Raw genomic sequence first — 26738 nt, 5'->3', positions numbered from 1 at the left:
AGATCAAAAGATAGTTGTGCTTATATAAAAGGTGTTAGCTAGAACAGATACACTATTCATTTATGACATGAGAAGTGAATCAGAATAGCACCTCTTAATCACAGTTTAAGATACTTCAGTCTGTTTCTAGATTAAAGTAGCCCTTGTTAACATCGGCCATGAGATAATATTGGAACCACTGGCACTTAAAATCGCCTTTAGTCTTCCTTTTCTGGCTTCTAAGATGTGGCAAAATAAAAATCTGTCTAAATGAACTGTCACATTTAGCTGATGACCTTTGGTCTACATAGTACTTTACAAAAGCTGATCCTACTTAAGTTCTGGAGTAAGGAATAGCCTACCTACCTAGTCTCTTTTTAATATTAGTGGACCTCTGATGTAGAAATTTCTTTTAAAAAATTGAATGATCTGTTTCCATTAGGCACCTCTACAAGCTCTGCCTCATTGCCATCCATGTACTAATAATCAGAGAGCAAAAGCACGTTACCATCTTTGGCAAGCACAAGCATACAGGTGATGAAGCACACTTGGAGTGACTGCCAAGTGGCTTTAAACAGTGCTTTTCATTATGTCTTTTAGCAACATGCAATTTGTTTCCTGCATTAAATGGCACTTGCTTTTCTAGTTGTCGTGTTTGCAAAACGCCATACGTACAATTAGAGGCTACAAGAACTTCGCACACAAAGAAAAGGACAACAGCTAGTGTTGCGTACGGATGTCAAAGTTTACCTCATATATTGAGGTGGGAGGGTAGGTAATATCTCTGTAAATCTACTTTTGGCTAAGAGTCCCGTCGGTAATTCTTCATGGTGCTGCAAATGAAACATTTTGTTGTCATTGCTCAATTCAGAATAGAAGCATTTCAAGCTCAATAAGCAAGATTTCACCCCATGTGAACGTCAGTGCAGCTCCATTACCACATTTCTAAGTGGTGCATCTCTGGTGACCTAAAACCTAAGAGACACCAAGGGTGTGTTTCTTCCCTAGAGTGCTTCTGTAGGAGCTGTGTAGGTGTGAGATTCATCCGGTCCTTTTGGTTTTGTGTCTTTGTCATTGCAGATCTCCACATCGTGAAGTCCCGTCATACTATTTTTGTTGTCATCCATTAAGTCTTCTGCCATCTCTGTACTGCTCTTGTTGCACTGACAGAAGTCACTGGAGCTCTCTAGAAAGTTGATGCAAAATTTGATAACCAGTGCTAGCCAGGCCATCCCAAAGAGGATCCACAGAGAGATTACATTCTTGTACCAGCCTGGATAGGTGCGGTCTGGGTTCATCCCTACAAGAGAATCACCCAAAACATTTCTAGATTGGATCAAGAGTGCCTCGAAGGAGACATGACATGTAAAGCAAAGACAGTGGAAATATGACCTAATGTTAGTGATTTCTATATAAAACAGGAGTATGCCATCTACTTAGCATGTGAACAGATGTTTCTGCAAGTATGTTTCATGATGCGTCAGCAACAGCCTAGAACTCCCTGGGAATTATAAAGATTACCCATAAGAAAGAAAAATAAATCCCAAATTACATCTCTGTCAAAGTGGAATTATTCACATTTAAGCACACACTTTCATTTCTCTACTTATCACTCAACATCACAATATTGTATTTAGTATGTAACAGGGGTCCCCTGCAGGCAGAGAGGTAAGTGGGTTTTATGTACCGGTGTATGTATCTTGTTAAGCCAGATATAAGTGAGCAAGTGAGTCTCTAAGAGCGGGAGGCAAGGCGCCTGAGCAGTCCTAAAATCTCTAAAAACAACCAGGCCTTGGAAGACAGCTTGAAATTATGCTACTTCTGCCTGGTTGCTCAGCTAGGTGATTTGTGATCCCTTTGGAGCAAAGTCATATTTTTGGTCATGTTGCCACAATGTTTAGTTCAAAGAGGCGTTAGTAGTAATATTAATAACAACACAGGCAAAGCGAAGGAATGAGCTTACCCCTATGAATGAAGTGACTGGACTGTACCTGTAAAGCAGGCTGGGGTACCCTTACAAACACAAAGGATACAAATCAGTGGCAGCAAAGTCTTTGCATGAGCCTTTTCTCTACTGCTTCTCAAGTCTCATTATTTAGTTTCCTTACCCTAGGAAGGTTTGTCACTTTATAACTGAATGTCTACAGCGCAGCAGATGCTTTTGGGACAAAGTGTGAGGAGTTAACATGTATGAGGTGGTACCTCCATGAACCTGGAGGCCACTCTCCATACCATATTCCAGTGAAAAGTACACATAGGGCTGGGCTGAAATGGGACATCCGCAAAGGCAGCTGTTTAGGTATTTATCATCTGTGACTGGTTGTACATAGGAATACTGTCCTGTCTGTACCTACACAGACTAGCAGTTCCCAAATCGTGGTGCATGAACTGTTACTGTCTACAAGATTGTGATTAGTAGTAACTGGTCAATGGAGACATATTAAACAGCCGATCCTTTACATCCATTTACTTGGTATTATTATACATTATATAATACACATTGTATGTGTTTTCAATATAATAGGACCACAAGACATTTTGAGGTTGTCACTAAGCCACTGGTAAATGTTTGGGAGATACCAACCACTTCTGTGGTAACTACTCTTTGGGCTGGCTTTCTACATCAAGGTGAACTTCAACTAGGAAGAGTATTATATTCATCCTTTAGACAGGCACCTTTCACTGATGCCAAATTCAAAGGTTTAAAAATTGTTTGTTTCTTAATAATAAATGAAAACAAGAGAGAAGAGCTATTTGAGGTTTCCAAGGAGAATGCTTTATCCACAGAGACCATCTGATAGGTGCAGTCTTGGGGATGAGAAGATCAGAAGCGGTTTAGGACCTACACGGCACCCCGTGGCTAATAGAAGGGCTTACCAAGTGTGTACCTTAACAGATTTCAGGGCCAGTAAGAGAAGCTACATCAATATTAATAAACAAAACAGGCTAGGGACCACTCTATGACTTCAAATCCAAGTGCCATAGCCTGGCTTATATTTCCCCCAAAACAGAGCAGCTATGTCCACAGTGAACATCGGACATCAGTCCTGGCATGTGATAACCCCCAGAATTTACCTGGTCCAGGACAGTGCCAGAGATCACACTAGTGGGGAAATAGCATGACAGTCACAAAATAGTGACAGTCACTTGAACCCATGCCCTGGCCCTCCTTATTTTTAAGTTGAGACATAAACCACAAACACAGGATTGTATGGCCAAAAAGGTTTGGCATCTACATACTACAGATCACTGACATATACAGTTATTCCCATAATGAACCTAGAGTATCTATGCTGGTATGCCAGTTACAAAGGTACCACACAGGTGAAGTTACACCTGGAAGTGGGAGGTATACTAGTGAAGAGCTTCAAAGTTAGTTATCAGGAACCAAGAGAAGTAAAGCTGCTGCAGCACAGAGTTCAGCACCATCCATAAAATCAGCGTCGGAATATGCTGAACTGGCTAGCTTTTGTTAAGTTCCATCTGGCTACCCTTACCCAAGATAACTTGATTCCAGCTCATTTAAGTGTGCCCACACAAGCTCTAGTCATAACTTTGATGCATTATAGACAAGTCCTAAGGTAACTGCCACTGAGTTGTCTAAGCATCAAGCAAGCGCTACGAAGAAAAGAAAATAATCCATAATAAGATGTTTTAGCCTTTCTGTCTCCCAGGGATTCAAGGGTGCATATGTTTCCATAATCAATTTGTTTTTATGAGAAAGTCTTTATCAAAAAGGTGTGTCCTGTGTTTCAGCAAATGCATTGGGCATGGGTCCAAACCCATTTCCTCTGGCAAAGGGTTTTGGCATCCAAAACTAGGCTGTGCCTGGTGCCTGACAGTCTCCACCTAAGTGACTTAAGCTGCCTTTTAGAAAGCAGTTATCTGGGGTTTTGACAGAGGAAATGGTCACTGCCTGTTAATGGTGATGCAGAGTAGCATCTGCTTAAAACTAATTGCTGCCAACGCACTGGAGAGCACCAAGTGCACCATCAGTGACTGCTGTCATTGAAAATGTGGCACCCCAGTCTGGTGGTATAGTCATTCAAGGGACATATCACCTGAATGCTGGAAGATCACTCATTGACTGGAAACGATTTCTTTGTTCTTCCACAGGTAGCATTGCTATCTCAGAAATCATGTCTTCTCCAACCCATCAAATGCCTACCACAACATATTTATCATCAGGTCTGTGGATTGCTGGTGGAGTAAAACTGCCAAGTTGGGAGCTTCATAGGCCACACGTTTGGCTTTGATGTTTAGTAGGTGAAAGCAAAGAAATGTGAACTACTCACCAATCACATAATCTCCAAACCCTATAGTGCTGAGGGTAATGAAGGAATAGTAGAAGCCTTCTTCATAAGACCAGCCTTCCTTGTCAGAAAACAAAAAGGGAGGTAGCAGGAGGAACAATAACAAGCCAGTTACCAGCGCACAGGTCTTAATCAGGAGAGAAGCTTTTTTCTAGTAAAACAGAAAAAAAAAAAAGAAGAGACTGTCACAAGAAGGGTAGCAGGGAAAGTGAAGCTCAGTTTCTGGTTGAAGTTGATGCTGGACTCCATAAAACCAAACAAACATTCAGGACATTCCACTAGAATAAATGGTGTGGCTCTCCCAGTCAACACAAACTGGGCATCACCTTCATGAGTCCTAACTTCACACCAGTTTAAAGCCTATTGCACAAATGTTCCCATGTAACTTACATGTGCAATTCTAACTATGACTGATGATAAACAGATCGGATATTCTAGGACTGTGCATGGCTCTGAGGCTCCGGCACTTCTGTTGCTGTAGTGGAAGCCATTCATCACAGAAGTTCCCTCAATTAATAAACAACCTTATCTGACACCTCATAGGGCTGTCATAAACTAAATTTATTTGCTTCCAGTTATTCCTGAGTATTATTGCCTTTTTGGCCAAATAGGTAGGCAGGCTGTCCTTGTTAGTCAGAGGATCCCAAATACCAGACAATGCCCTTTCTGTCTTTTCTTTCCTGAACTTGAGGGTGAGGCATACCTGTCCACATTGCTTACCTGCCAGTGAAACACCTCCTCTAGGTGATGGGCGCAATGCTGAACCCCCAACAGCATCAGCTGCCCAATTTCATTCAGGAGTACAAGGTTCAAGGGGATCCCAAAGAGTGCAAACAAGATGCAGAAGATTCGACCAGCTGCAGTGCTGGGGCTCAGGTTCCCATAGCCTAGGCAGGGAAGGAATGAGGTGTTAAATCTAAAATATTCTCTGCTTGCCCTCCTCCCCTGGAGGGGTGAACCTCCATCTTCTACAAAAGTTAGATGAGAAGGTCACTGCTCCAAAAGGACCTTTTTTATAAATAACTGTAAATTACATCCATTGTTTGTCATATCCTATTGTAGGCTGAAAAACAACATTTCTTTCCCTGCCAATTTTGTTTAGTTCATTTTCCATTTACCAGTGAATTTCCTCTCCCCTACCCACTGTCCTGGCTGGGATCTGACGTAAATGCAAAACTTCCGTTTAGTTCAGTTTTTGTAAGCATTGTTGGCATGAGGTTTGCTGGTAAATGATCCTGCATGGCTGTCAGATGGTCTCTGAATCACAACAATAGTGTTTTAATTATAACAACAACCTTTTTCTACCTTTGTCCCACAGGACTAGTGAACTTAACACTGCCTCCTTGCTTATACTCCTCTTTTGCGCCACAAGTACCAAATACATCTTAAGCTTAAATTGTCAAAATGTTTGCCTAGAGTCAGTAAACCCAGAGAAATTATATTTAACCCGAGTAAAATACTTCAATTTCAGACCCAAGAAAAGTGTTTGAAATTTTGTCTTTTTCTTCTAATCATTTGAACTGGTCTAATAAAAGGTACTGCCCCGCAAGCACAGACTTGCTCATATCCTTAGACCATCATGGCTTCAACATCACTGCTGCAATATTTATTTCCCACATTTTCTTTTTAAAATACACTGTAAATTTGCAGGCTTCTACTTCTGTAACTTCAAATGTTTTATGCCACAGGAAAGTCAGATTTAACTTTGGTTTATTTCACAGGATGCTTTTTAAGACAGGGGAAGGACTAGCACATGACAAACATTTCAACAGTGACTTAGCCAGTCAGAGACCTGTGGCCTTGACTACATTTCAAAATCACCTCCACTCATTAGAGATTTGTGTACGTCCACGTACAAGATTGGCATAACCCAGCAAAGCTTATCTTTTCACCACAAATAATGCTATCGCCTCCCAGCGACACCCAGCTGTTGGCACAGTGCTAGCACAGAGGTGCTCCCACCACTGATGCCTTGCTACCATACTTGTAGGTGGTGTAGCCCCAGGGCAACTGAGCAGCCCCCAGGAGAGAGGTCCAAAGGCTGGGCTCAGTACATGAGATAGTGAGAGCACAAACATTGGGTGAGGGATGGTATTTAGTACATTGTCACAGATGATTCCTGCTGGGAAAAAAACAACAGCCAGTTCAGGGCTATGAAGTCCTGGCAGTGTAGAGCTTTGGGCCAGCAAACGTTTCTGTAAGACTTTGACCCTCTGTAGTGCTGCCCAGCATGTGGTGGAGCTCCTGAGAAATGGCCAAGCTTCTGCCCATTGCTGGCTGAAGATCCATTGGGAAATCAAGTTAAAGCAACTTGATGTCTGAAAGCAGCTAAAACATGGAAAACCAGCCTACAGCCACTTTCACATTTGAATCCTCTGTGAACCTCAGGTTTGTGTAGGGGACTTCTCTGCTGAAGAGCCCCACGCCTTTGATACGTTGACCTTTCCCCTGCCCCGTGGCAGCTGGCAGAGCTGCTAAACAGGCTTGGCCAAGTGGGACGTTGCACAAGGGTCTGTGGGAGGTCACTGGTGGATGTGGGGTTAGCAGTCACAGCAACATCCTCTGCACTGTCTCCTGAGCACTGGCAAATTTGGTCTGCTTTCCTGACTGCGTGCCATCTCATCCTGTTGAGACTAAGCCCACTATACAGCTTCCAGTATATACACAGTACAAATATAACAAAGAGAAGACGACTGCAGTACTCATCCCAAGCATTTTTCTGGCCTTTCACTCACTGAAGGAGCGTGCAACAAAATTCTGCTGGCGCCTAGACCTTCATAGGGCTAAAACTGTTGAATAACTCTCTTCAAATGTGTTTTTCAGCCTACCAGCCTTAGTTATTGGTCTCTACTTCATCACAGAACCAGCTAAAATGAATAGTAGATAGGCACCTCCCACATGCACCCTGGTTCAACCTGCCAGGGCCCCAATGAACCTCTCCATATAAGACAGTTCCTGAGATTCTGCCACCAAATTGTTTGATTTGTTCTGTTCATAAAACTGAGGTGCCAATGCAAGTACTAGGGCTGCTAGTCCTGGTTCTGTCTCTACCACAATTGGGAGGCCTTAGCAAAGCCATCCTCCATGGACAGATAAATTGGACATAACTGTGACTTCCCATGTCAGGTGCTCTGAGCTCAGTGGCTGTGTCCAGCTGACAAGCATTCCTGCACTTAGAGCAGACTTGGTGGGTATAATGTGAAATATCACAAGAACAAACATATCTTAAGGCTGTGTGAGTAATTGATACATTGGTTTGGTTTTTGTTGTTTGGTGTTTTTTTTTTTCCACTCTGTCTGCTGACTTATAAAGACAACATGTTTTCCATCTAAACTGAATTAGAATATTTTTGTTTTTTCTCAATGTAACATTTATCATGAACAAAACCTTTCATTTAGCCCAGATTAAAACATTCAGGTTACTTCTAAGGAGCGCAAGGGAAAGAAAAGTTTAGATCTTCTGAAAAGTGAGGGGAGGAGCTGGTGGTGGGAGCAGCTCAGTGGTTTGAGCACTCCCTGAGATGTAGGAGACCAGTGTGCAATTTCCTTCTCTGCCTGGGAGAACAGGCTTGTGGCTCACTGGAGATCACCCCAACTGCCAAGTGGAGCCCCTTTCTCCGAGTATTTAAATGTGTAAAATAAAGTAATTCTAGCACTGGCACCCCTCACTGAACTGCCCAGTGGCCCTATGGATCAGACACTCGTGTTGGGCAAGACCTCCAGCTCCTAAGCTTTGCTGACTGTCTGGGTGTTCAAAACAAATACTGTCAACAAGAACATTCTGTAAATTTGGGATTAGGTCATTTCTGTGGAAAGTGATGGCTTATACCCACTCAGGTAGGAGAAAGAATTAAACCAAATCTCCCCCCAAAAAATGTGTTTGAATGCTCAAGCCACTGATAAAGTTACTCATTAGAGAAGCAACTCTTCCTCCAGCTTTTTTTTTTTTAAATCTAATTCTGTTTTCCCACAGCTGAAATTATTTGGTGAATTTGCAGATTTTTTTTCAGCCTACGAAAGACATTTTTTCATTCTAAGCACTTTTTGCTTAAAATACTTTTACGCCCAGGCAGTGAGAACAGGAGCCAAACAAACCTCCCATTGTGGGCAGCAGGAAGTTGCAGTTGCCTCACCTGAACCAGGGGCGCTGCAAGTAGGACACCATCTTGCACATGAAGAGATCTCTTACTAATAATCTGTTAATCACACATCATTCTCCTCCTCTTAGCAAGTCTGCAGAGCCTCTGAATCCCTTATGTACAGGAATGTAACGGACAAGCAGGAAAACAAAACTGAATTTACTTAATATATGTAGCAGAAGCACATGAGTTAAAGCACGTGGATATGAACATTTAGAAATAAAACCACTCTTATTTTGCTTCTTAATATTCTGAATATTAAGTTACATTGCACTTTATTTCAAAACAAGAGAAGCTATACAAGCATTTAATCCAGCTGCTTCAGTGAAAACACTTACACTTTGAACTCTGTGCAATTTTTCATGAGCATCCCTTGGTGTCTCTTGGCACAGGCATGCCCCAGGTGACATCCCAGTAGCAGGCTCATGAGGGATGTGACACAGCTGCCAGTGTAGTTTTAGTCTTTGAACTTGGTTCAGATCTTCTAATGTATAGCCCACAATGGTATAAGATGCCAATTACCCTCATTCCATTTACTGAAGAGGGTAAGTCCCATTTACTGATTCCTGCTTGAGTTTTATAACAATTGAGGTTTATATACAACTAGGCTGGCATCTATTTGTCTAGTCTAAAGACAAGGATGGGTCATCAGCCAGGCGTAAATTGCTAGATTATGCAAAATGGCCAAAGTCTCCTATGCTGTTTGATCAAACTTTGTATCCTGTATAAAAAGCTAATAGGACATGGCTTTTTGGCACATTTACAGCAACTGCTCACCAAGTCTTCAGGAAATTGTCTTGAGCTGCTGAGCCCAAGGGAAAAGGAAGCCAGATAAGTCATATGCAAAGCAGATCTGGTGTTGGGTATCCTGGGCTTACTGTACACATTGGTCCTTCTTACATCATTGAATTTGCTGCTCAAAATTAAATGTAATGTACAGCTTAACCTTAGATGCTCTCCAGTCAGCGCTATGTAGGGTCCTCAAAATCCTGAAGGCTGCTGTGCTTCACACAGTGACCTGAGATCATGGACCTTTCTCTCTTATCTGATGTTTTTCTCCAGAGACTGGATAACCTGGAAAGCTACAGTAAAAAGAACTGCCCAAGCCATTACACAGTCTTTTTAAACTTGATATAGAAGGGGAAGAAGGAAAAATCCCCAAAAGACCTTGGGAATGGCTGGCCATAAATGTATGTGACTCATGTTCAGACTCCAGCCTTACAGTAAATGCCCTCCAGTTTCTCCTGGGTCCAGACCAGCCTGCAAAACACCCTAATTCCATAAAAGGGAAAACCTGAAACCAATCCACTGAAATGTGGCACAGCCAGCGTGAAACAGATCACACCAGGCATATACCCCTTAAATTCACTTAGATGGGATCATCTACCAGATGTACTTGCCTGCACATCTCATTTATCACACCTGTTAGTCTAGGAATGGTGAAAGCTGGCAGAAGTCAGCAATTACACATGGGGGAAAAGTGCATAAACATTGCAGATCTGCTTGTAAACAAAGAACATAGCACTGGAATTAAGGCTGCTGTAGTCTTAATTCAGCCCCTTTGTTTGACTGTATTTCAAAACCACCTCTAGCTACATAACAGCAGCCCATTCTTTCTGGGGGATGCTCTGCCCCCTCCCAGGGACAGGCTGCTGGGGCCATCGCTTTGGAGGGATAGTCTGTATTACCACATATATTAAACCGAGGGACTCACAAATCATTCAAGCCTAAAATTATTGGAGGGAAAGTCCTCCAGATAGTAAAATTTTGAATTTGTGGGGGTAGGAATGAGGGGAAAAGACAGCCTGTATGCATACTCTGAAATAGTTTGCTGCCAGACCTGTTTCTGGGGGTAGTTTGCGGGCGCATGTGCACAATTAACTGTTTGCAGAGTTGTCCACAGAGAGATTTTGTCAGCACAAAACATGTAGATATCCCAAGCCTGCTCCTTGCCTCTTTGCTACCACCAGTCCTTTGGGGGATTGTTGTTAGGAGCTATCATACTGTGTTAACCAGAGAAGGTAAGGACAGGAGGAAGGTCTTCCTTTCCTTTCTTCACTGTGAGATGGTTTAGTTGCCCTATTTTATGTTTAAAAAGGGCCTTTGAAATTCATACAAATGAGTACTTAGCTTTGCCACCAGCAAATGGTAAGGCAGCACTAGGTAATGGTATCCACCCACCACAGACAAAGGGGGATGTTTAGGCTAGAGAGGACAATACTCTTCCTTCTACTCTTATGCTAGCAGACAACCTCAGTCTCATCACAAATCCTTTCCCTAGCACCTTCTCTGAAATTACACCACCCTGTGATCGTTTGACTTTAGGTACTTTCATCTTGCACCCCACTCTGAGCTTGCTTTGACCTCTGCCCTGTTAGTCCAAACTAACTAGGAGGAGAGTAAACACAGAAAGGAGAGACTTTGTGTCAGCAAAGGATAAAGATGTCAGAGAGAAAACCAGCAGCAAGTTACCTTCTCTCTCTTTAATCACATTTAGTACTACAGCTCTAAAGAAACTCTGAAGATGATTCTTCAAGGCATTGAAGAGAGAGGGTTCCTATGGAAACATCTGCAGAAAATGAGGTAACATACAAGATCTGGGATGACATGACATGTAAAAGACAAAGAATAAAGCACAGGGCTGCCCATCCCACATAAAAGTTATAAATGCAGTTCCATTCAAATTATGAGATTGGGCAAAAACTACATAGGCTTTGGGGCACTTCTTTAAACAACAGATTTTTGGTTCATACACATCTGTTCTTTAAACCTTTGGGATTAGGGTACCAAGTTTGTCCAGCCTGCAGGTTAGAACTTTGCTTTTTAAGCAAAATTTGCATACTGCTTTTAGTCACTAGTGGAAATAGATGAGACTGATTTAAATGGAAGAAGGATACAGCACAGAAGATGCTGCAAGAAGAGACATGGGGATCCAGACTCTGCCAGTGGGGAAAGAAGCTAATGTCCCTTCCCGTATCCCAGTGAGAGTGTTCTGGTAAGGACTTGAGAAACACACTAAGCCTTCTGAAGGGGGTTAAAGCACCTAAAGCAGAAAACAGAAGCTAACAGAGTAGAAAGAGCATCTCAAAGGAAAGTAATGAATGTAAGTGATAATGGCTTTGGCAGTGCTGTTTGAGAAGACCAAGGGAAAAATAGCTGATGCAAAAGCCACAAAGACATTACGTCACGTAAGAGGCCAGCAAGGCATGAACAGCATTAGTTTCAAAGAAAGGACATGAAAGAGACTTAGAGGACAAAGAAGGACTTGCAGCAGCCTGAACACATGGAGTAGAGTCCACCCAGATTCTTCATCAAAACCTTTATGTAGTACTCCTAAATTCCTGAGAATCTCTCTTCTCCATTACCATTTTAACTCTATGCTTTCTGAGCTCATTTTGCCAGAATACCTTGGTTTTTAACTCCTATACGTTAATCTTGTGAAGCTGGACCTGCCTTCAATGGTTCCACACTCACAGCCTGGGATAAGCTCTTCCTTCCCACATAAGGACACAAACCTCAAACCTTCTCAAAAAAACCTTCTCAATTGTGTCATTTACCCCATAGCCATGCCTTGTACATGAAGCTTCCTAATGTAAATCACTCCTCTGAACTTCATTGAGTTCTTTGGCAAGGACCTTGTCTCTTTACTTAACATCAATTATCCTTCTCAGTCATGCAATGATGTCTAGGTCAACAAGGCTGCACCAGCCACTATCTCAAGAACTTGCATAAAGAAAGAGGATGGGTAACAGACTGAAGGTGAGGCCATCTGTTTTCCCCTTCTATAACATACTGTTATCAACAGGGCATTACGACACTAACCTGTATGCAATTAACAATTTAACTTGAAAAAGGAAAATCAAGGGCCCATTTGTCTGGAGTTCTCTTAGATGTGACTTGTACAGCATTCTCAACTCTGCAATTGAAAAATCATGAAAAAGTCCCTAGAGTCACAGCATCAGCTTTAAAACAATGAGAGAGAGAGGTATAATATTTGGTTCTTTTTATTTGCCCCCCTGCTATCAGGTCATGTGCCCCCCGCCTCTCCCCAGCCATCAGGACAAGGAGTTTACTTAAAGAAAAAAGGAGAAAGAGTAGCTTAGGCTTTCATAGAGTAACAGCCAGAAATGTTTAGTCTACATCTCTGCCAACATCACAAAACCCCCTTATATTTTAACATGACAAATGTGATTCTTCCTGAATGTCATTAACTTAAATTGGTTGTGGTAAAACAGAGTCACTCTGACAGCTTAGAGACTGATCAGGATTAACTACTGAGGCAAGCAAAGCAGCTCTGAGCAGATGCTGCTTTGTACCAAAGGCTGGAAGGAACCGCCCAGGCTCTACAATGGAAACCCACGGCCTGTGTAGCCCTGTCTCATGAGCCTCCACTGCCATCATCTGGTACAACCCGCACCTGGTAGTACAACACACCAAACGCCGTTCCCAACCACAATTCCCGCGCAAAAGAGCAAGGCAGAAAGACGTACGGAGTCACAGGAAGGCGAGATCACCCCCCTCAAAGCAAAACACCCCCCCCACCCCGAGCTCTTGTTTTGGGGCTTAATGTTCTGAAGTCAATGTATCTTCAATAACCATCAGAGAATGCTCTACCTGGGTGCACAAAGTAAAATCTCAATCTAAAAACAAACTTGAAATTAAGGACAGCTGACAGATTCAACACAAATCAGGAAGCCTGTGAGGGTTTTTGATATTCAACAACCATCTCTCCACATACTCTCCCCCCATGATTTTTATAATACTGGGTCACACAGTGAGAATAAGATATCAGAGCAGTTATTAATAGGTTTGGGAACAGGGGACATGCACTGGCAGTAATTAATAGCATCTACCTTAAGTAACACTGTACCTAAATACATTTTATTGTTTCCATTCTTCCCCTGCTGCTTATTTCCATCATTCCTTTATGGCTTTTGTGCTGGTTTTGGCTGGGATAATTTTCTTCATGGGAGCTAGTACGGGGCTATGTTTTGGATTTGTGCTAGAAACAGTGTTGATAACACAAAGATGTTTTCATTACTGCTGAGCAGTGCCTACACAGAGTCAAGGCCTTTTCTGCTTCTCACCCTACCAGCAAGCAGGCTGGGGATGCACAAGAAGCTGGGAGGGGACACAGCTGGGACAGCTGACCCCAACTGACCAAAGGGCTATTCCACACCATATGACATCATGCTCAGTATATAAAGCTGTGGGAAGAAAAAGGAAGCGGGGACATTCAGAGTTATGGCATTTTGTCTTCCCAAGTAACCAGTACACATGATGGAGCCCTGCTTTCCTGGATATGGCTGAACACCTGCCTGCCGATGGGAAGCAGTGAAGGAATTCTTGTTTTGCTTTGCTTGCGTGCATGTCTTTTGCTTTACCTATTAAATGGTCTTTATCTCAACCCACAAGTTTTCTCATTTTTACCCTTCTGATTCTCTCCTCCATCCCACCCGGGTGGAGGGCAATGAGCAAGCGAGCAAGCTGCGTGGTGCTCGGTTGCTGGCTGGGGTTAAACCACAACAGCTTTGCATTACTCATTTGCTGAACCCTGACTCAACTGAAGTGTTTCATTTATCCAGCTATTTGACTTTCACCTAAACAAGCAGGTCCTCATCCAATACAGGCAGTAATAAGAAGGAATAATTCATAAATATAGCCTCCGAAGCTTCAGTCGCCAATATTAAGAGTTTTTCAAAATCATTCCCTCTCCTCGTGACAGGAAAAGCTCATTTCAAGGCACAATTCACCTCAGACTTCTCAGAGCAGTAGACTTGGGAAAGTACAGGTATTGCAGCACTATGAAGTTCAGGCTCCAAAAGCTGTGTGACTTAGTAGGGATATGTACTGAGCTAACTATCCCTGTATCTAACTAGAGATCATTACTGTGCTGCCACCAACAAAGCATTTCTAGGGCTAGGTTCATGGGTGCTTACCTATGGCATGATATAGACAAGCTACACGAAGCCCCCTAGGCCTGGAGAAGCATCTGATACAGTACAGGTCCTCACTCCCGCTCCTTTCCCCCCTATAAGGCAGACCTACGAGCAGGTAACTCTTACCAATGGTTGTTATTGCAGAGATGGAGAAGAAGAAAGACCCACTGAAGTCCCACCTGCCCAGGCTAGTGGTGTTTCCCTGGAGGGTTATGCCACTCTTGTAGGCTTGGATGATACCCTGCAAAGAGACAACAACGTGAGATCCCACAAACCCCCTTATGGCAAGTTCATGTGACTGGCATTTCCAATGCTAGCTAGTAAAGTCACAAATTACAACTACTTCCGACTCTGCTGTTTCCCTTTGAATAGAGGATATCCTGTGCCTTAGGGACCAAAGAGCTGAGAGGTCAGAAAAAGCCAAAAGCCAGCATACTGGTTCTACAGAAAGGGCATCTACAGAGTAAAAGAAAATTGCACATGCACATAGTAGATAATACAGGCAAACGTGGAAGACACTGGAGGGCAAGAACTACCTAGAAAAAGCCTAGCCAGATAGTTATTAAGACTGCATTATGACATATTCATAAGGAAAAGAAAGTGTTTCCAGATGGGATGTTCTGATGGCAGAGGTCCCAGAGCAGCAAATATACATGCACATGTAAATGATACAGATCCCTTGCCTATACTAGGGAGGAATGTATACACTGTGATGTAGGAGATGGAGACTACACAGGATGGCCAGTTTTGGGCAATATGTCCCTACATCCAGACTATAAATATGAACAAATGGATTAGATTAGCATGATGCCCAATACTGTTCAATCCACCTGGGAAAGACTCAGAGGTCACTATACTGAAGTGTGCAGAGTTACAGCAAAATAAGATATCAGATGTCTTAGCACTGCCCACATCTGACTGTACCTTCTCATGCCAATAAAGTTAATGACATTGAACCGAGTTGTGTCCAAAACAACATTAATCACAGAATGTACACTAAACATTTCACACCCGCTGACCAAGAATCCTTGAATGCAAAGTGTAGCCAAGAATACACAAAATTCATTACCTCTGAGAAAGACACGCAGATACCAAATAATACTATTCCTATCCTAACAATAAGGCTGCTGACAAAGCTTTCACCATTGATAATAAAAGCAATCACTCTCCAGTTAGATTTGCAGCAGTTGTGGGTTTTACAAAGAGATTGTAATTTATACATCCATCAAGCAAAACCAACACTTCAAGCCTGCAAAGCAAGGAAGCTTTGTCCCATTTTACTGACGGAACATGCTGTAAGCAATTTATATAATACTGTACAGGGCTGTGAATTAAAAACTGTTTCCAGAGACCCAAGCAGCAGCTTAACTACAAGGACCATTATCTCTTTTCTCTAGAGCTACTAGTTCTCACACTAAGAACAAGGAGCAGCTCAGAGATCAACACATTTTTCCAAGTAAGAAACACTGATAGTCACATTCCCAGAAATATCTTCGTTTACTCATAACTCAAGGCAATTTAAAGCACTCAGGGTCACATTCTAATCTATTAGAAGTCTGACAGCATACTCTTCTCTGCACAAGACAGAGCAGAGCACTCTTGCTCTGAAAAGGGCTAAGGACCAGATGCTATATTACATTATGCTTCCTTCTGTGAATTGTTGCCATAACTTGAGTGGGGCAGCTCACAAAAATAATTAGTATGCAGCATAAGTGACATGAAAGAATTGAGCCCCTCCTTCCCCCCCCCAAAAAAAAAAAAGAGAAAGAAAAGGTTGTATCAGGAAGCCTGTTGCAGGATTTGTTTCGAATTGTGTGTAATTTCCCCCCCACTCTTCTTCCAGGGCTAGTAGCTACACTGGGGTTTGTCAGGTTGTACAAGATGCACGCTCTGACCTTTCTCTGTTCTCCTTGATCTCTGACAATACTTGATCTCAGGTTTAAGAAGTGTAAGAAGTTCTGCGGACAATGCCCTAGTCAGGAATCACTGTCCCCATGAACATAAAATAACTCCCAAACTAAACCATATGGCAAGGGAGACGTTGGAAATTTATACAGATAACCTGTATTTTTTCCCCTCCAGAAACTAGTGGTTAAATTTGAAAATAAAAAGCTTGTTATTCTCTCAGACTTTCCTTCAATAGCCTGCAATCTCTGCAGTTCTAAGTAGGTAGTCTTGAACACACATACACCTGCTGGAATGGCAGCAATCCAGCTCTCAGATGAATTTATTATCAGCTTGATCAGATAGACTAAGAAAACATACACATGCAGCACATTTGTTGTCCGTTCTCCTGCCCGATGTCCTGCTGATGCAAGCTCAGCAGTTGACAACATTACACAGGACATCAAGGTTTTAAAGCCAGAAACACTTAAGAACCAGACAGGATTGTAAGAAACTGTGGCTGAATTGGCCCAAAGAAATGGAAATTTCTTCATGCAGAAAGGGGAATATAAGCAGCCTGCACAAGACACCATGTGAGAAGCAAGCAGCAGTAACCAAGTCATTAAATGTTTAATTTCACATCATTGCACCACTTCTGTTCTGCATGGTTTAGGACCAAGAGACTGAGCAGTTGTGAGCACCCATGCTAGCTTTGCAGTGATTCACAACAGTGCAGCATCTCAGAGTCGTCATCTTAACCTTCCCTGAGGTGCTGCTACTGCCAGGAAATACAGTGTTTGTCTTAAGAGTCTGCAGATAAGCTAAAGTATTTGCACTAAACAGCATGATGATCCTGCACTCAACAGGAAGGAAGATACCACGTAACTATTACTCATTGGCAAAAAGCAAGCACTGAGCTTGCAACGTGCCAGCTGTTTTCTGTTTCTGGGATCGAGCATATTTGTGGTAGGTCTTCAAGAGCCTTCAGCAGTAAGCCTCTGACTAAGCATTTCCTTGTTAAATCTTATTATCAAACATCCAGATAACATCATTAACCATTAGACCCACTGTGACTGTCACAGCCTGATATGGGGACCACTGAATACTCACGCAAATCAAAGCCACTTGAATAAATGGACACTCCCAGGGGAAATGTCAAGTTCATTACTGTTAGGAAGAAAGAGATACTGATGCCATCCTTAAAGGGGAGTATTTGCAGAGGGTGGAGGTAATGATACCAGCTTTTTTTTTTTTTTTTAAGTAAAAATGTTTTATTATAATATCTAGAATCAACCTTTGACACACAGCAACAATAATGACAGAAAATTAAAGATCGATTCTTCTGAGAACCGTAGAACTAATGGAGCTTGCCTTCCTACAGATGCACCCATAGAGGCAGATTCATGAAAGAGAAATCCATAGCTAGCTATTAATACACAGAAATTACTTCTGGCACAGGAAGTCATTGGATTGCAAACTGCTTCAAACAGAGAGCGTTCAGGAAGATAGCAGTGTATACTTGCCCCAATTTAATATGTTCCTCTGAAGTTCTGCTTTTGGCTAGTGCTGTTTTTCATAGAAAAATTATAAAGGGGTTTATAATTTTTGTTAGAACACAGGAAAAACCAAGCTAATAAATACTCTAATAGAACAGCTGAATTCTCCCTGCTTTTCCCATTGAAGATGCAGTGATATGTCTCTGCTGCTGATTTTCAAAAAAAACCTGAAGTATATTTTGGCCTGTGGGTTTAAGATTTAATAAAGAGGAACTGAATCATACATGTTGGGTCATATCTGCTTGGTTCCCTTTCTGAGAACCAGAGACATTTTTTGTTTTGCTTTGCACTAATTTTGAGGTAAAATCCTAGGGGTTTTCCTTCTTCTCTTAATTAGCTAGCAATTTCTATGGCATCTGCTCCCAAACCCGATACATTAAAAAGGCACCTGGTAGAAGTAGCATCTCAAATCCAGTGTGCAAAAGCAGGTTATCTACCTGATCCAAGACCCCAGTCAATACCACCAACTGCTCAAACACAACAGATCTTGAAATTGCAGAGCTTGGGCTTGATATTTTGGGAACATGAAAGGTCATGTGTGCAACTCAAAGAAGAATAGGAAGGAAACAGGTGGGTGGTTAAAACAATCAGAAAGAAACAGAACTCAGTTCCACTTTGGTTTCTACTGACAGACAAGCTACACAACATAATTTCACTTCTCTGCACTTCTCCTAAAATGATAGTAATTTGCAGTTCACAGCAACTACCAAGTCTTTAGGTGACAATGCTTATAGCATTTTAACTGCAGATGAAAGTTTCTATGGAAACTACTGTAACTGCTATAGGATTTATAAATTAAGATTCTTTTAGATTCTTAGGCCTTCATGAGTGAATGAAACTTCATTTGCAGGCTGCCACACTTCCTCATCAAGTAGGCTGTTCTGTTTCTTGATAGCACCATGCAAAGCTTCCTTGCGTGGTCAAATATTGTCATAGCTAGTGATTAAAAAAAACAGCATGACTTCTATTCAAAGTACTCTGTTGAAATGTAGATGTTTGTCCCATCACCTTTGTGAAAAAACATGCCTCAGAACAGCCAAATTTGGCCTCCAGCTCCATTTTGCTCAACCATAAACTCTGAAGTTTCAGTTAGGACCATCATCAACTAATGCTTGCAAATGCACACTGTATGTTAGATCATTATATCCCAGTACAAATCAAAGCCTAGTTTTGTGCATCCTTCTGCAGGGAATTCTCTCCTTTAATTCAAGCTCACTGGTAACTCCATGAGGAAGCTGTGGATTTCTGCTGACTCCCTTATCTAAAATATCTCTGATAGCTAAGATATCAAACTTATTTTAGGGCAGCAATACCCCTTCTTTCTTTCTTTTCTACTACAATTAGCATAATCATCAAGGGTTCTTCCCACAGGAGCATCCAAACACAACATTGTCCCAGTCTCCTTATTGGAATAAAAAAAATAAAATCACTGCTTCAGTCTGACTGCCTTAGTCTTTCACAGCTCTGGGGCTGTACTTCAACAAATGACTGATAATGAGTGCCTCATCTATCCTGGAAAAGTCTCACCAATCTACACAGCTCTGCACCAACAAACCCAATGTAGTTACAGTCATACTACCAAAAAATAAATCACACTCAAAATATCTCTTTTGTTGATATTGTCTAGCTTAAAAAAACCACACAGCATAAGGAAAAAAAAAAAAAGAGTGAGGTTACTGGTTCTAACAGACACCCACTTAAGTATCCAGAAGCTTAATGCAAACTCAGCCTACAGAGTTCAGTTCCCTCTTGACATTTGAGAGTTACATCCTTCTCTTCCCTGCAAAATGTAGGTTTATTCTTTCCTGTTTGCTGTGGAGTTGCTCTATCCTTCAGCCTTACCAGTAAGCCTTTCTCATTTACCATGTGTGCTGTGTTATCAGTTCTGGGCAACTCTCGGCTTCCTCACTTCCTCCCTTCCAAGACCTTCTTATCATATTTGGGCCCTTCCACCACCAGCTTGTGGCTGCAGGACAGCTGCTCATCACTGAGTGCTGCAAAAGGTGACTGTTTACTCTGACCTCCTTAACACCAACTAAAAATTTAGTCTTTCACCTCTGTGCTGAGTCACAACTGCATGTGACTAGGGTACAGCTTTCAAAAAATGGCATTTAAGATCAGCAATAAGGAACAAAGACATGTATATGTAAACTGAGACACTACTTTCCTTGCAATCTCTACTATCTTCAGAACATTGTGCTTTTCTTTCCTTCTATAATCGTTACAACAAAACCCCAAAGCTTTATATAAATGATTAATCAGACCAATTCTAATCTATCTGCCCCTCCCACAACAACAGCAAGATATAAAGTAAAGAGGGGAAAGTGAAGCCCTGGAAGATTATGACCCTACCAAGGATCTCCATAAGAATTCCTGACTCTCAAGCTCAAAATTTCTTATTCCTGTGGGGGGAGAGATGAACCACTTTTTTCTGAAGGAAAGTATCATGCAAGGAGTCATACAAATGACCCTTTTATAAACCACAGCTCCAGTCGCTGCCATTGCCCTGTGCTTCTGAACTATGGCATTTTGGCCAGAGTTCACAGTAATCTTGAGATACGTTCGCAGGCAAAAGCAGTATTTCCTAACTGTATTTGAAAACGGTTGTCAAGGAAGGCTAAAAAGCATGTGAATGGACTGGGGTAAGAAACTTCATTCCCAAGTTTAGTGAAGTTTACATGTTAATACACACACACACACAAAAAAATCAACTCTTCTGGGAAGTACATGCCCTCCTGAAAACTGTTTGCCTCATCTCAGACACTTCCTCTCTTCACCTTCTCAATCTATCAATGAGGGAAAGGAGGTGTTCCCAAGGCACCAAATTACCATTTAGAGTAATGAGAAAATATAAACTCACATAAACTTTGTGCTCTGGAAAGTGTGCAATGTTGGTATATAAACATTCATTTACGTCTCACAGAATACCAGCTGTAAATCAGAAGTAAACAGTTAACATTAACCTTGGTCTCAGACTGCAAGGACAAAAGTCAATTAACTTGAAAATAATTAAAAAATAGATTATGAATCACACCTTTCCCAGCCATGAGCTCTCACTCCCTGTCCTTGCCTGGACTGGAAACTTATCTGAATTGTGACCAAAAGAAGAGCAGGCACAAGGTGCATTACAAATTCAATTGAATCCATCTGTTTTCTTAACTTCACATCACTTGAATAACCTGAGCCCTGATCAAATAACTGCCCCCCCCTTCCCCAACCATGTTTGCCAATATAATTGGTACTAGTTCCTCTAAACTAAATGAGCCCTACCAGCAAAAGCACTTTTACTTTGCAGCTAGGTCTGCACTACAGTTTCTAGAATTCATCTAGACTTACTCTGCAACAGAAAAGGAGCAAGAGATGTAGTACAGTAATGATGCAACCAATGCTATCCTAAGCCACTAGTACTTTTTCTGAAAATTAAGCTTTCATATCAAGGAAGAATCTGTGGCATGATTCATGGGACAAAGCACTGCTGAATTCCAATCACTTCCCAAATCCCAATGATACAAGTAACTCGAGAGCTGGGCTGCAACAGAAATAAGTAGGGCTTGTTGAAAGGAACTGTCTATATAACCTACAGAACAGAGCACAGAAGGTTGCATTGCATCATCCTTGTGAAATCGAGAAGTTCTTTCTCTAGTAGTTATTTTTCTTTTAGTTCCATTTAAACAGGGCACAGTATGATGAACAAGTACCTCTAAGAGTAACCCACATCTTCAAACAACTGACAAGAATTATCATTTCTCTTTTTAGAAGGTACCCCCTGCCAAGTCTTAGATATCCACTGCTAGTAGTATGTCTCAAGCCTGCCTGGTTGGACAGGTTATTGAGACAGTTATTGGTTAATTCCAGCTTACTACACTTCCTTACTCATTACTTCCCACTAAGCCTGACCAGCTGTAACTACAAATTTGGTAATATCAAAGAACATCTCTCTTTAGGCAGAGACATAGAATAGGTTCCTGTGCTTTTTTCTCCCCCTTCTCTTTTTAAACACAGATACTAGACACTACATCATTGACCAGAAGACCCAGGAGTGAGTTAACTAACCAGGTTCATCAGTAGGTCTTCTCCTCGCCTTCCAAAAAGTCCAACAATATAGTGCTAGCCTATTGCCTTACAGAATACTATATGCCTACTGCCTTACAGAATAAAGATTTTTCTCTTTAACAACTTCTGTCAAAGGTATATTATAATAGGATATTATAAGCACCAAATGCACACTCTTGGTAAGGTACCCATAGTTCTTTTTAATTAATAGGTCCAGATAAGAATGAACTGGCTATAACTTAACCAAAGTAGTACTACATTTTGATAAGAAGGAAACTGGAAAGAACAATTACAGGGGACCAACCCTATTTCATCTGTGACAAGCCAACGGATATTTGACTGAAGTGGGTTCTATACAGATGTCACTGCTCCACAATACCAAGAGCCAATGCTGTTCCTTAAATTCTGTTATCACCAACAGGTGATCTCTGATGCTCACTCCTTAATAGTCACTCACTGCTGCATCATCTGTGGGCAAGATGATTTTAATAAACTGTGTTTGCAGGGTTGTATTTCCTGACAGCTGGCACAAATCTCTGCTGGTTCAATGTCAGTGCAAGCCAAGGTATTGATGAGGATCTTTCAGTCACATGGGATCTCATTGCTCTTGTAAACATGAGCTCTAGCTGTTGACTCTGGAGATAACAGTATCTAGATCCACCTGCAGGCTTTTAGTTTATGGCCTGCCTTTTAGAGTCAGGTCTTTTCCACTACACCTTAAATATTTTTTTTTTTTTTTGTCTAACAAGATTTATTTCATTTAGCTCAGCTTTCATTTTCTCCTTCCCATTTTATGCAAGTAACTGGGTTTAAGTAGCATTATGCATCTACAATAAAGTGGGTAGAACAATATAATAAATACAGAAAACAGCTGTATTAGGGAAAGATGTATATAACAACAAAGTTTATAGCAAATAAGGAAGGGTAGCATGAAAAGGATGTCACAGTAACAGTCTAACACAGAAAATGCACTGTCCCAAGTCTGGCCATAAAAACAATCATGTGACACTGAAAAGTACAGCAGCTATAGCTATGCTGGTGTCTGTAGCCACTAAAATGGTGGAGGAAGAGGAGTGAGTTTGGAAGACAGCTCAGCTGGAGCAGAGCTATATATACTCACCCTAGGCAGTAAAACTGAGATACGTGCTACAAGTGCATCACACTGGGTAGTGTGTCTAGGCATCCCCTGCCCCCAAAAGGTCAGAGAGGGTCTTGGCTCTAAGAGATACACCAGTACAGAAAGTGCCCTCTGTGTGCAGCCTCACTCCCTGGACACTTCTCAAATCTGGAAGCAAGATAATTTTTGCCTGGACAGAGACTCTTACATACTTTTGTCCCCCAGCTCAGTCCAGCTGCTGTTCTTCACTGTACTAAGGGTATATCACCCCAAACCTGCCTTATCATCACATCTGTTTCCATCTTCTGTGAGCCTTAACATTGAGAGCTTCCTTTGATGTGACCTCATGGCAAGTTATTCTGGCATGTGAAGACCACCACCATATTTATAATAAAAAGCCAGATATTGACCTCTTATGTTGCCTAGTGGCTCTTGAGGAACTGTTTGCTCTTGATCTTGTTCCTCGTGAGCACATGCTCATGTCACAGACCGGATGCAATGTCAGAAAAATAGCCTAGGGTTAGATGGGTCAACAAAACCAAACTCATTTTTTCCTTGAGTAGATATTACTGGATGCACAGTAGAGGGACATGTGGCCAGAGTCCCTGTGTTGTCCCCCACGCCGTCCTTGTTCTAAGCATAAGTAACAAAAGCCAAGAATGCAAATCAGTCTTCTCCATATACATACACACATGTATGTATGTGTAATACACAAGTATGCATTTTTTTGTTTGTTTGCTTATATATAAAGCATTTGCACATGCTACCCTCAACTATTTAGGAAATGTGGAACTGTTCTGCATCCCACAGGGGAAAAGCCAGCCAGTCCCTCCAGGCAAAAAAACAGCTGTGGGAAGCAGGGACCCACCACTACAGATGTCACACACCTTCTCCTCTGCCATTCAGTTTTTGTTGTTGGTCTGCTATTTCCACCTCTTTCTGTCTTTTTGTTTGTTAACTAGAAAATTACTTTTTCCCAGGAAAGGATCTGAGCCATCGAAATTACTGAATGAGAATTCACTGGTCTAGCTACCACAGCACAGTCCGTTTGCATTTCCTCCTGCCCATCCTCGTGCCATGCTCTCCTGCCAGCTCCTCAAAGCAGGAGCTCTATTGCGCTCCATCTGTGCAAGGCCTGCAACAAGGATTTCCACTCCCAGTTGGTAACCAGGAACTAAGCAACAAACAGGTTGTAAAATGATGTTTGTACATTGCTTAGCAAATGGGGATTTTATTCCATATTGGCCCCTATACACTTAAAATAAACAGAGTTTAAATTTATCTAGGATGAAAGAGCTGTAAGAAAACAATGAGGAATTGCCAGTAGTGTCAAAGCAATTAAAATTCACACACTGCTTTATGTTTTCACAAACACTTTTTATAGGTCTTTCTTAATTAGCAAATAATCAGCTGTGTATCTAGAATACAAGTTTGTTATCTAAAGAGGGCCAGTGATGACACTGCCTGGTAAACTGTGTGCAATTTACTTCACAGAAAAACATCTCATTTTTTGAGAATGCTTCCAGTATCCAAGCAATTGCCCCACAGGAAATTAGAAAAGAGTGTAGGAAAGAAGCAATCCTGTGGATTATCTGTTCAAGATTAATTTCTCACTGTGAAAGTTATTAAAAATAACACACAAAGCCATTCAAACTCAGATTATGGTTTCTCAAAGCATGAAGGCATGCACAGACACCCCGTAAAATGAAACGAAACTTCTTTGTACCTTCCTCATCTAGGGCTTGCTCAGGTCACAACTAAGTACTTGCACGGCACATTATCAGAGTGTCAGGTCTAAAGGGATTTGGGTGGCTGTCCTATTCCCTTGACTACCAGACAGTAGCAAGAATTAGTAGAGATCACCCTACAGTAAAAAAAAAAAAAAAAAAACAAAACACCAAACAAAAACCCAAAACAAACAACAAAAAAACCCCAAACCACTGTCAGAACAACATTAGAAAAACCTTCCTACCTACTCAGTTGCGACCATCTTCTTTCCGCTGCCATCACCTCGCTACCGTCATTCATGAAGTGAAGCCCTTCCAGCCCCAGGGCAAGAGCCATGCCTAGCGCTCACTGCTCAATGGACCAGTGCTGAACGAAGCTCAGCTCAGACCTGCCTTTATGAAGAGCCAGACTGCTCTTCTCTGATGTATCTCACTTCTCTCTATTCCTATTCCACAGCTAGCGCAGCACACAGTATAAATAATAAGAGCAGATACCACAATAGCTTTCAAGGGACCAAATTTATATCATATCTTCAATGTACTACCGACTGCCACAGAGAATTTACCATCTAGAAAGTCAAGGGATGAGAGCCTGACATAGGTTATCAGCATAATTTTGTCTGCCAGGGCCTTGCTGAAACTCCTGAGAAGATTGTCTATTTGATGGTTCCTGTGTTTTTCTCTCTGCCAGGAAAAAAAGAAAAACCAAAACTGGAAACAGTTTGCCAAGTCCCTTTTAGGTCCTTTGAAATCTGGTGGCCAGCTACCACGGTTTCAGCCACCACCAAGCACTCATTTTACAAAAAAACAAAAACAAAAAAACCCAAACCAACAAGGTTTTGTTTGTTTGTTTGGCAACACCTATTTGAGGCAGACAGACAAAAGCAAGCAGTAGATATTCAACTACCAGCACCTACTGAACTAGAATGGTTTGAGTAAATATTCAAGTCACTTCAATATTGCAGGTTTTTCTTTTTCAGACAAAAATTGAGCAAGGACAGAGCACATTTATCCCACTTTGCTCGTATCTGTATCATAAAATGCATCCACTTCTGCTTTAATAAGATTGCATGTGGTCCTGCTTTACATTTTGCAGCCATCGTGCAAATATCCTCAGAAACATTTTTCAGGATACATCCAAGTTGCGTTACCAGGATTTTTTCCATTTCCCTTTAAATAACAAGTAGAAAGCTGAAAAAGTTGACGCTAATATAAAAGCCAATTAAACTTACTAAGACAAAGCCTTTTTGTTCGAATTTACCACTTGTAAGATGCCACAGGCTCGAACTCCCTCTTGGCAAGCTCGACAGCGAAGCAAAGCCACCCGCAGCGACCCGCAGGCGGTTACCGCCCAGCGGGGCCCGCCGCCCCCGCCGCCCCCCGGGCGGGACGCGCCGCTCGCGACCTCGCCGAACGCCGCAGCCCGGGGGAGGACAGCGGGGAACCAGAGAAACTCTTTACCAGCAGAAAGAAATCAAGGCCCGAAATAGCCGGCGATAAGCTCAGGAAAGCCCAGCTTGCCCGGAGGCAGAGAGCAACGCGGCGCTACACGCTCCTGCTCCGAGGAACCTGCCCACGGAGCGGAAAACTTTTTCCACGCCGTGAGCAGCTTCTTGGGGCAGGACGATGTGTGCGCATAGATCCAGAGAGCGAAAGAGTTGGTTGGTTTTCTTTCTTTCTTTTTTAAGTTACTGGCATGCAGGAGGCCAGGTTGCTGCTGTTACCGCCCGCCCCGGGACGAAGGCAGCTCGCAGCCGGGCGGGAGCTTCGCCCCGGCGCTGCCGTGCCGGCGGAGGGGCCGGCAGACCCGCGGGCTCACCTCGATGAGCCGCTGCAGGGCGGGCCCCTGCAGGCAGGTGTGGTTGGCGAGCAGCTCCCAGTGCTGCTGGAGGAGGTGTTGAGCCGCCTGCACCTCGGCCGGCCGCTCCAGCGCCTGCAGCACGCCGGCGCCCAGCCCCACATAGCCCACGTAAGCCACCAGCAGCACCGGCACCCCCCAGCGCCGCCGCTGCTGCCGCCGCGCCGCCACCAT

At 42.4% G+C, this 26738-nt stretch overlaps 1 protein-coding gene across 1 annotated transcript; it reads right to left on the bottom strand.

The window, feature by feature from the left end:
- Positions 1 to 595: 595 nt before the first annotated feature.
- On the bottom strand, positions 596 to 26738 carry LOC309588022 (potassium channel subfamily K member 17-like; the record flags this gene model as incomplete). The annotated part of the gene is made up of 5 exons (XM_082306732.1): positions 596 to 1279; positions 4275 to 4443; positions 5013 to 5179; positions 14496 to 14610; positions 26526 to 26738. 5 exons carry the CDS (start codon positions 26736 to 26738, stop codon positions 984 to 986), a joined length of 960 nt encoding a protein of 319 aa, XP_082162858.1. The 3' UTR covers positions 596 to 983.

This window comes from Platalea leucorodia (genome assembly GCF_965183815.1).
Source record: "Platalea leucorodia genome assembly, chromosome: 3".
Classification (NCBI taxonomy): Eukaryota; Metazoa; Chordata; class Aves; order Pelecaniformes; family Threskiornithidae; genus Platalea; species Platalea leucorodia.
The sequence above is the reverse complement of the archived record's forward strand: the minus strand, read 5'-3'. Positions and strand labels throughout refer to the sequence as shown.